At 40.0% G+C, this 11,339-nt stretch overlaps 1 protein-coding gene across 1 annotated transcript; it reads right to left on the bottom strand.

The window, feature by feature from the left end:
* Positions 1-482: 482 nt before the first annotated feature.
* LOC133653142 (zinc finger protein 649-like) lies at positions 483-6,321 on the bottom strand. The gene is made up of 2 exons (XM_062052169.1): positions 5,952-6,321; positions 483-2,345 (listed from the first exon to the last, which is right to left on the bottom strand). The coding sequence occupies exons 1-2, from the start codon at positions 6,184-6,186 to the stop codon at positions 1,561-1,563; spliced, it is 1,020 nt and encodes a 339-aa protein (XP_061908153.1). The 5' UTR covers positions 6,187-6,321; the 3' UTR covers positions 483-1,560.
* Positions 6,322-11,339: the final 5,018 nt, after the last annotated feature.

Below are 11,339 nucleotides of genomic sequence, written 5' to 3'. Positions count from 1 at the left end.
ATTAAAGTCCCATCTTAAAACTCATTTGTATACTCTAGCCTTTAAATAGACCCCCTTTTTAGACCAGTTGATCTGCCATTTCTTTTCTTTCTCCTCTGCCCCCCTCTCCTCTGTGGAGGGGGAGACACACAGGGATGAAGTGCTGGCTGGCCAGGGTCCGCAGACCGCTGGCCTGTGCATCGGTTGGGGACATCTCTGCACTGCTGACCCGTCTCCGCTCGGGATGGTCTCCTGCTGGCCCCACTATGGACTGGACTCTCACTATTATGTTAGATCCACTATGGACTGGACTTTCACAATATTATGTCAGACCCACGGGGGGTTACCCACATATGCGGCCCTCTCCAAGGTTTCTCATTCACATCGACGTCCCACTGAGGTGAGTTTTCCTTGCCCTTATGTGGGCTCTGTACCGAGGATGTCGTTGTGGCTTGTGCAGCCCTTTGAGACACTTGTGATTTAGGGCTATATAAATAAACATTGATTGATTGATAAAGTAAGTACATAGCTTTTAAAAATATAGGAGCATTTCTCAAAACGTTTTTTTTTTTAATCTTGTGGCAAATAATTTGCAGTGTACCTGAGATGGAGCTACATAAATATAGAGAACAGAGACTTGTTCAGATGGATTTCTTTGTGTTTCTACACGATAGAGGAGGCACCCATGAGCAGCAGCACTCGGGAGGAGAGACTTTGTGTCATCATTTAAAACCAGACGACTTTGATCTGAAAGAACAGTCAAACCATTCATGTTTTATTTGTATGCTTGTCTTTTCAAAGTTTCTGTCATAATTTGTTATGTAATCTTTCATGGACACAACACTGTGTCCATGAAATGATAATAAAATACATTATTTGAAATTATTCCTATTGAAAAACCCACATATCCATCCATTTTCTACCGCTTGCCTTTCGAGGTCGCGGGGGTTGCTGGAGCCTATCTCAGCCGCATTCGGGCGGAAGGCGGGGTACACCCTGGACAAGTCACCACGTCATCGCAGGGCCAACACAGATAGACAGACAACATTCACACACTAGGTACAATTTAGTGTTGCCAATACAAATATGCATGAAAAAACTCCTAGACTGCACACATGGGACGCTTTAGTAAGTATAAACAGTTTTAGTTATATTGTAAAACGTTGCTTGGAGTGATGAATGAAGAATCCATACGAGTAGAAATGCTATGGACGACTTGAAGAGAGAACGGCAATTCTACTTCCGGATGAAAGCACTAAATGGAAGGACACTGCAGCACCTGCAGTGAGCGAACTCACCAAAAAGATAGCACCATAGCACAAACAATAACACACTTTTTCAGTGTGTTTGCTTGGTATTTTTTAACTATTTACATGGCCGTCAGCAAAGATAAATCCGTGAATTAGCCGCACCGTTTTATCAGCCAAGGGTTCAAACTGTAGGAAAAAAGTAGCGGCTTATAGTCCGGAATTTACGGTATTGTGACATTACAGTTTTATGATTTTAGCACTAGCCAGTAAACATCTCTGTCGTGAGATGTTTGCTGTCAAACAAGAATAACTTTCACCAAAAACTTAGACATCAAACTTTTTTTCTAATGTGCGTTTTCATGTGTTTTACCACTGATATCTTATGAGAGAATCTTCTATCACAGTAAGAACAACAAAATGGTTTTTCACCTGTGTGCGTTCTCATGTGTGACAGAATATTTGACTTTCTTGATATTCTTTGACCACAAACTGAACAACTAAAAGGTTTTTCTCCAGTGTGAGTTCTCATGTGTAATACCATATATGACTTTCTAGAGAATTTTTCATCACAAACTAAGCAACTAAAAGGTTTGTCTTCTGTATGCGTTGTCATGTGTGCTGCCATATTTCCCTTTTGAGAGAATCCTTTACCGCAAACTGAGCATCTGTAGGGTTTTTCTCTAGTGTGTGTCCGCATGTGTAGAGTCAAATGGCTCTCGTAAGGAAAGCTTTTAGCACAAATTGAGCAGACTAAACATTTCCTTTGTGTCTTTTTTTCAGAGAATTCGGGGTGTTTTATGTCTATGTGAGTCCTCATTTCACCTTCAAAGTCTATATCGCTGCTCAAAGGTTCTTGGGCGTTGTCCTGGTCTTCAGCCTCAGGAGAGTGTGATGTTGTGTCGTCACTGTCCGATAGTGGAGCTAAGAAGCTGTCTGCTTGTGTTTCGTCTTCAGTCTTTACGGAGACACCAGTAAGAAGACACTGTCCTTCCAGAGTGGGCCAAACTTCCTCCTGTTCCTCTTTGATGTGGCGGGGCTGTGGATCTTTCTGCTCCAAGGTAGGGCTACCCCCCTGCGGCTGAGGGAGAAGTTCCTCTTCACTGGGGCTGCACGTTTCTGCAAAAAAATGTGAATCATAATTTACCAGCTTGGAATTGAGATTGTGATTGTCAGGGAGGATTTTGTATGTACGCACACATCATGTTCAGGGCTATTTCCTTGGAATATTTTTATTGATCAACCATCTCCTCACCATTTGTTTAATGTCTGGTAGTATTTAATATCCACAAAAAAGCATTAATTTCACAAGTTTCTTAAGGGGGACCTATGATGATTCCAATTTACATTTAACAGACTTCCTTATGATCTAGGTCAGGCCTGGGCAATTGTTTTGACTCGGGGGGCCAAATTTAGAGGAAAAATGTGTCTGGGGGCCGAAAGGTCTGATTGAATGCTAAAAACGTTATGACAGACCGCCTTAAAAAACAGAATGGAATTTTTAAAATGTTTTTACTGAATGAGACACCCAGAAAATATGAATGAAACATGAAAATAAAGAATGTGGGATTTACAATATTAACTATGAACAATAAAACACTAAATATTGACAACATATGAACGTCACACACCCTCTCGATCGACATATTTTACAATCAAGCGAAACGCAACAAAAATGCAACAAACATAGTGAAATAATTACACAAACTGATATATCACTAAGCTTTAGAACTTTGTTGTAAAATTCTCTTTCCGCATCTGTCCCTGACACTCGCATTTCAGGCTGGCCGCTCTGGAAACACTTTGTGGAAACGCATGGGGCCCGTTAAAACCCGGGCCTTAATTTGCCCAGGTCTGATCTAGGTAATATGTATTTGATATTCTTTGGTGTAAACTTTTCTCCAGTCACATTTATAACCTACTTTCCGAGTACTACAAACTGTACGTGTACAGAGATGTTCCCAGATTGCAAATGAAACCCTCCACCCCTCACCCTGTCCAAAGGTACGATACTCCATCCATCCATTTCCTACCGCTTGTCCCTCTAAGGGTTGTGGGGGGCTGGAACCTATCTCAGCTGCATTCGAGCAGAAGGCGGTATACACCCTGGACAAGTCACCATCTCATCGCAGGGCCAACACAGATAGACAGACAACATTCACGCTCATATTCACACACTTGGCTATCTTTTAAAAATATACACTGTAGGGCTGGGCGATATATCGATATACTCGATATACTCAATATATTGCAGGTTTGTCTCTGTGTGATATAGAAAATGACTATATCGTGATATTCGAGTATACGTTCTCACGCAGTTGCTTTTAGCTGCTGGCATTACACTACAGGCTCTTCCTACTCTTTCCTGTTTCTCCTTCTCACAGACAGCAAGCGCACCTTCTTACATGCGTCACATACGTATACGCCCTCGCGGAGCAGAGAGGTAGCAGCATGGGTAACGTTAGTTGTGGTGCAAGTGGTGATACGAGAGAAAGAAGGTGCGAATCTGGTAACAAATGAAGGAAGAATTAATTCCCAAGAAAAACAGCACAGGGTACATCGTCTGGCGGTGGTTTGGCTTCAAGTGGGAATATGTCGAACAGACAACCGTATTTTGTCAAAAAGTAGCATTACTGCTAATATGTAGCATCATTTGAAAAGTCACCCGCTAGAGAATGAAGAGTGCTTCCTCCGCATGTCAACATCTCCGTTCAGTGCCACACCAACAAAATGCAGAGACAACCATTTCCACATCAACACCGTATGAAAAAAATAGTGAACAATAGAATGAGATAACGTCCGCAGTAACCTACCACATAGCGATTTGATTTCCTATTATGCAGCTCATTTTAATTTGACAGTTATTGAAATATCTTGTGTGACATCATGCACGAAAGTCCACTCTATTTGTTTTAAACTATTGTAGTGGCGTTCTGTACAAAAAGTGCACTTTAATTTAGTGTTGTTTTGATTATGTCATCTTAGTGACATCATGCACAAAAGTGCCCTAATAGCTTGTTTTAAAATGTCTCTGACAATCTTGTACTTTCTGTTTTGAAATGACATGAATGTTTGTGCCACTGCTTAATAACTGTTTAATAAATACAGTTTTGGTCAATTGACTTAGTTGTGATTTCCCTCTCTGCATGAAAGTTTAAAATGAGCATATATTAATGCAGTATGGACAAAAAATGTTTTAATGTAGACACATAAAATCATTATACTGCTGAGATTATATGCATCAAGTGTTCATTCAAGGCTAAGGCAAAATATCGAGATATATATCGTGTATCGTGATATGGCCTAAAAATATCGAGATATTAAAAAAAGCCCATATCGCCCAGCCCTAATAGACTGTTTAAATATATAACTTGATAAGTGTTGTGTAGAAGTTATCATTAAAAAACAACTATTTCAGGTGTAAATAAAAAAAGTGTTGAATGCTAACATCAATGTTTCCTACCTTTTAGATAGTTATTTTGAGAAATTATTACTGGGGTGACCATTAAAATAAGATATAATTAAAAGTAAACTGAGCAAATGTGTTATTTGTGCATCAAATTGGTAGGCCTCTGTATTACTCAGTAACCATGAAGTAACCCTTCTTAGGTTGCAAAAGGTTGGTGACTCCTGAGCTACACTGTGGTAACCCTTTTATTTTATTTTATTTCTTTTCTTTTCTTACAGGAGCAGATGGTTCCGAGAAATGTCAAATTGGGTATATAAAAGTCTTCTTTAAAATACGATCATTTTAAACGCAATTATTTCTCATTTCCCATCTGGCAACACTGCTTACATGTTTACTAGAGTATTAACGAGCCTAAGCAATCTGTAATTCATACTTGCCAACCCTCCCAATTTTCCAGGGAGACTCCCGAATTTCAGTGCCCCTCCCGAAAATCTCCCGGGGCAACCATTCTCCCGAATTGCTCCCGATTTCCTGCCTTTAGTGTCCTCTACAACCTGTCGTCATGTCCGCTTTTCCTCCATACAAACAGCGTGCCAGCCCAGTCACATAATATATGCGGCTTTACACACACATGTGATTGCAAAGCATACTTGATCAACAGCCATAGAGGTCATACTGAGGGTAGCCGTATAAACAACTTTAACACTGTTACAAATATGCGCCACACTGTGAACCCACACCAAACAAGAATGACAAACACTTTTCGGGAGAACATCCGCACCGTAACACAACATAAACACAACAGATCAAATACCCAGAACCCCTTGCAGCACTAACTCTTCCGGGACGCTACAATATACACCCCCCCTCCACCCCCCCATCTCCCGAATTCGGAGGTCTCAAGGTTGGCAAGTATGCTGTAATTACATTAATGTTGGTACTTGTTCAATTCTGTTCTATCACTCGGACTACCTCTTTTATTATTTAGACCAAACTGGGCCGTAATTATTTGTTCAACTTTGGCAGACAAGTTCACAAGCTCTACTCCATTTCCGGTGCATCACTGAATAATGTCCCTAAGGCAACACAAACAATAGTTTCTAGGGAACGCATATCTTAACAATTGCTCCTATTGTTACAGTACTGTTGGATCTGAGTGCTAAATGTCAACAACTTTAGAACACAATGTCCCCAAAGTTAGTGATATAGTGCCACCTATAGCTTTGATATAATTACGAGAACGTGTTTATTTGGACAAATATTTTTCTGAGTGCTGAGCTATTAAAAGTAGAATGTTAGTGAACATTCCAACATACCTGCAACGTGTTGCGTCTTGTAAACAGCTTCCAGTTGTTGGCGTTTCCGTTTGTTTTCCTCTCCTGCGCGAGAAAGTTCCTCCTCGTAGGACGCTATTGTTTTGTCAAGTTCCTCCTCGTAAGATGCTATCGTTCGTTCCAATTCCTCCTCGTACGACGCTATCGTTCTTTCAAACAGCCTGAATATTTCATTGGCTGCCGCCATTAGTCGCTCCTTCACCAACTCTTTCAACATTTTGAAATTATCTTGTAGCTTATCCTTTTTTGAGTTGCCTTTTTTCCCCCACTTCGACTAAGGTTTTACGGCAGCAAGACATACTTCATGTCACATTTCTGCCATCTTGTGGCGTAGTTTCTTGTGACGTCACGTCCGGTTAAGTACAGTCACTCCAAGTGCTCCTGTCTGCCATGACAATAAAATATTTTCAGCTCAAATAATGTGATCAAATCAAGTACTTTATGCAAATAAAAGGTGACGTAAAAATCAGTCTAAACATTTATCTAGATAAATTGTCATTTTAGTAATCGATCACTAAGCAGAAATAATCAGAATAAACTATGGATTGGGAGCGTTTAAAGGTAGCATTTGGACAAATTAGCTAGCTAGCACTTCTTATTTATTTATTGATCAACAAACATATATCCACAATGTACATAAAAGTCAAGACACTTTCAACATATTCAAAAATGTTACACATCCATCAGGTTGAGCAAATTATGACTTTAACAAAACATGTCAAGGAAAGAAAATAAAAGCAAATACAAACACTATTGAAGTATTACTAATAATAAATAATAATAATAATAAACAATATGATTGATTGATTGATTGAAACTTTCATTAGTAGATTGCACAGTGAAGTACATATTCCGTACAATTGACCACTAAATCGTAACACCCGAATAAGTTTTTCAACTTGTTTAAGTCGGTGTCCACTTAAATTGATTCATGATACAGATATATACTATTTTCATAATACAGTCATCACACACAATAATCATCAGAGTATATACAATGAATTATTTACATTATTTACAATCCGGGGTGTGGGATACGAAGGGGTGGGTGGGTGGGGGGGGGGGGGGTTATAGGATTGGTTGGTATCAACACTTCAGCCATCAACAATTGCATCATCAGAGAAATGGACATTGGAACAGTGTAGGACTGACTTGGTAGGATGTGTACAGCAGGTAGTGGACACAGAGAGAGAGAGATCAGAAAGTATAAGAAAAAGTGTCTACATTTGATTATTTACATTTGATTATTTACATTTGATTATTTACAATCCGAAGAGGTATGATGTGGAAGGGAGGGTGTTAGTTTAGGGTTGAAGTTGCCTGGAGGTGTTGTTTCAGTGCGGTTTTGAAGGAGGATAGAGATGCCCTTTCTTTTACACCTGTTGGGAGTGTGTAGTGGATTGTCCGAAGCTTAAACAGGCAACAAAAGTAGTTTAGTACAACAAATGTATTTACCCATTATCAGAAGAGCAGGTTGAATTAAGTTGGCCGTGCAGACAGACCACATGTTACTCCGGAGTAAACAAGACACACACAAGCCAAAATCACTGTCGAGTTCCGGTCTTCTGCCATTTTTTATATGTCTCTTGTGCGTCATTGTTTGTTATCTAATGCGTCATGATTGTTTTGTTTTGGTTTTGTCTGTTCCAAAACAACCTTGTATCTCTTAGTCATATTTGGAAATTCTAAACATTCTGTAGACAGGTTGGCACAACTCCATATTCACCTTTGTCCCACTGGCACAGAATAGAAGAGAAATTAAATGAGCGTACATTCTTGATAGACATGCAATATAGGTCAAAGGTCAGAAATTCTACTACATACCCGCCTTACAGGGTCTTAAGACCCTGGACCAAAACAATTTCTGATGTAGACTACTAAGTTAAATCTCTACCACAGATAGAGGCAAAAACCTCAATGTTTTTATACGAGGCAAAAATTCCGTCTATGACCCTCCTTCAGAGCGATCGCTGTTACCAGCCTGCAGTAAAACCATCTCACAGAACACAATTAGTGGCCTACCCTTTGATTTAGTAAAGGAATAACAAATACTTTGATCATGAACATCATTGAACATAAATAGATGAATGTATATAGACTTATGACTGTAAGACATTTGCAAAAATATTTTTCCCGGCATTTGCAATGGATGTAGTTACCAATATTGTTAATTACCAATTCATTTTGAGCACACAACTGAATTTCGTGTGAGTCCATGTTCGATTAGTGCTCGTATAGATGGCTCGGTGGTGCCTCAGGCTGGTGGCCTGCCGACACCTCGTTGGGCTTTTGGCTGCCTTGGTGAAGAAGGAGATCCACTCAAACAGTCTGTCTCTGTCTCTTCTTGGGGTGTGGTTCAGTCCATTGGGCAGACTGTTCAGTGGCCGGTGCGTGCTGGCCGAAATTGGGGAAAAGCTGAGAAAAAGTTGGAGCTGTGGGGGCTTTGGGGAAGGCGGGGGCAGAGTATGGGGCGTGGGGCTTTGGTCCAGGCCTCCTCGCCGCTTCGGCACTCCCGACACTTCTTTCCACAGCTGCTGGAGTCCTGATGGACACATTGGCTGGCAACCTTAGTTGTTCTTGTCATCGCTGGCAAGGTGTTGTCTCTCCTCTCGGTTCCTTCCAGTCAGGTATCGGGTGTTGGTCCTGGATTGGCTTTGACCGTGCCCCTCTTAGCGAGTGCAAGGGAATCTGGAGTGGCTGCTTTCATCCTCAAATCTGCACAGAGGAACTGGCACACAAATTCTACATTTTGCAAACTTACCATTTTGGTCTCATGGTCTTTCCACCTTCCTAGGAAGCTGCTGGTCCTGAGAAGTGCTGATCTTGTGACTGAAGAAGATTAACCTGTTTTCTTAAAATAGGTGCCGTTGTTTGACCTAATCTTTTTGGGGAAACCATGTCGGGATATTAGATCATTCACAAAACATTTAATTACTGAATTGGCACCCTCTTTTGAGGTTGGGGTTGCTTTCGCCAACCACTGCAATTGTCAATCTAAATCATTGCGTTCCTTTATCCTTGTACCGGATTGATCATATCGATTAAATAAAACCTCAACACGCTCAAACTTGACCCAATCCAAACTCACCTCCCCCCTCTGTCCCTCTCACAGGGACAGTGTTAGTCGTAGTAATAGTAATAGTAATAGTAATAGTAATAGTAATAGTAATAGTAATAGTAGTATTAGTACTTTCAGAAACATCCGAGAAAAAGAAAAGGCAGCTGATAGTCAAGTGCAGCAAGAACAGAGGCGGAGGACAGGTCATGTTTGAGGTCACTGTTCGCTTTTGCAATAGTACTTTGATATTTTACAACACCTAGTGAATTATTGTGGGCTCAATAATTCACTAAATAGTTGTATTTAATTTAGTCTATCTATGATGGGACAATGCACAGAAACATTAAGTTCAGAAACAGATATGTTCTGTACCAGATTATATCTAAATAGCTACTTTCCATCTGCAGTCCCTGGCTACCTAAATTAAAGGGATCCAAAAATCAAGCAATAAAATTATGACACTAATTAATCATAATAAATATATACATTCATAATAATCAATAATTAATCAAAAATAATCATACTGTAGCATGTAATCAATTATAAGAAAAGTCACCAAATGCCCCTTCATGGACACATTCTTAACATACAATACAACCACACCTTATTTACATCATCACACAAAGACAATACATGCTCTTGTTCACATCTGTCATCATTCGTAACAACAACCAAGATTTTAACAGCCATACCTCAAAATTTACAACAAAAATGCTCTCATGGATAAATATAATACTCATTAAATTGATGTGTCAACATAATGCCCCTCTTAGTGACCGTGTGAGCAGCCTTGATTGCTCCAAAGCCACCTTTTAACTTCAAATTTTCTATTCCTTTTGTTAAAACGTGGAGAAGGCTAATTGGTCTGTACATGTTCTGGTCTTCTTTATTTCCTGCTTTATGGATTTAATCATAGTAGCAGTTTCTCGACGTGGTAGGGAAAGTGTTTTCCGTTATTGATTTATTTATCAATCGTTGTTATACGAGCAATAATACAATCCTTATATGTTTTTAGGAAGATAGTGTCCAACCCATATATATATCTCTAGATCGTGAGTCTGATAATGCAGTGAAGATTTTGTTTAACTTTGTTTCATTTGTTAATTCTAAAATTAGTCCATCCTGAATCAATGACAATTATTTGCACTGATTTTGAGGGACTTTTTATTCAGGGTTTGTACAGACTGGATGAAATGTTCATTAAAATTATTACTTATGTCCAGACTGTCTGCGATAGTAGCGCCATTGATATTTAATGTGATTTTAATTTTAACATACTCAAATTGATCTACTTTTAATGTTTTCCCTTTCATAAATCATAATTCCTCCCCCCTTTGTCACTCGATCTGTCTTTTCTGTAAGCTTGTCCCCCGGGACATTAATTAGAACGAAAGGTGTTATGGGTTTTAACCATGTGTCTGATAGACAAGGTAATCCGGATTAGAGTCTGACAGTAACTGCTGTACTTGTTCAGTATGTTTCCTGTGGTAGAAAGTTTAATAATGCGGACACGTTTGTTACTGAATACTTTCTACAGACTTCTGTCTCTCTGCGACTTTGTGTATGTAATAAGCAACTACAATTATTTGATATGCTTAAATTTTGTTTTAGCTCAGCTGTTGTGTAGCTGCTAGCTCTTTGTAGCCTACAGCAGGAATGTCCAAATTGCAACCAATAGCTATGTTTTTAACAGACAACCGAAATAATTGAAAATGTGGTATCAGCGTATCGGTTCAATCAGCGGCAGCTACGCCCTGTTTTATCATTTGACCTACATTTTTGGTTTCGTAGGCAGGACAGAGGGAACAATGTGGGTCATTAGTTGTCCATCGTATACCATTCTAATTGTTGTAAGGATAGTTCACATGAGCGGCCATACCTTGAGTCCCACCCTATATAAGAGTCAAAAGGCTCCTATTATGAGTCATCTAATTGGTGATCATACACTTTGGCGGTTTGGGTGGCAGGGCACACGGACGCACCTCAGTCAGCCAGTGCTAGGACAGTTGGAACAGTCCCCGTCCTCCATTCGTTCCTGGGAGGCGTCCCCAGTAGTTGTCAGCTGATGTCGTGCTGTCAGGCAACATCAGGAAGTTCCTTCCGTGCGGTATTGAATTGTCAGGGCACAGTTCGTAAGCAGGTCATTACAAGGTGTGTGCAGGTTGACCACAAAGGAATGCTTCAAAGATTGTGTTGAACATTGTCCGTTGACACTTATGTCCAGCAGGGGTCTGTTTGTATCCTGCTGTTCGTCCTGCTGTCACACCTGTATTTTTTGTGAGCATGTTCTGGCTACAACTTTGGAGCTTGTC

The sequence above is a fragment of the Entelurus aequoreus genome, linkage group LG07, assembly GCF_033978785.1.
Source record: "Entelurus aequoreus isolate RoL-2023_Sb linkage group LG07, RoL_Eaeq_v1.1, whole genome shotgun sequence".
Lineage (NCBI taxonomy): Eukaryota > Metazoa > Chordata > Actinopteri > Syngnathiformes > Syngnathidae > Entelurus > Entelurus aequoreus.
The sequence above is the reverse complement of the archived record's forward strand: the minus strand, read 5'-3'. Positions and strand labels throughout refer to the sequence as shown.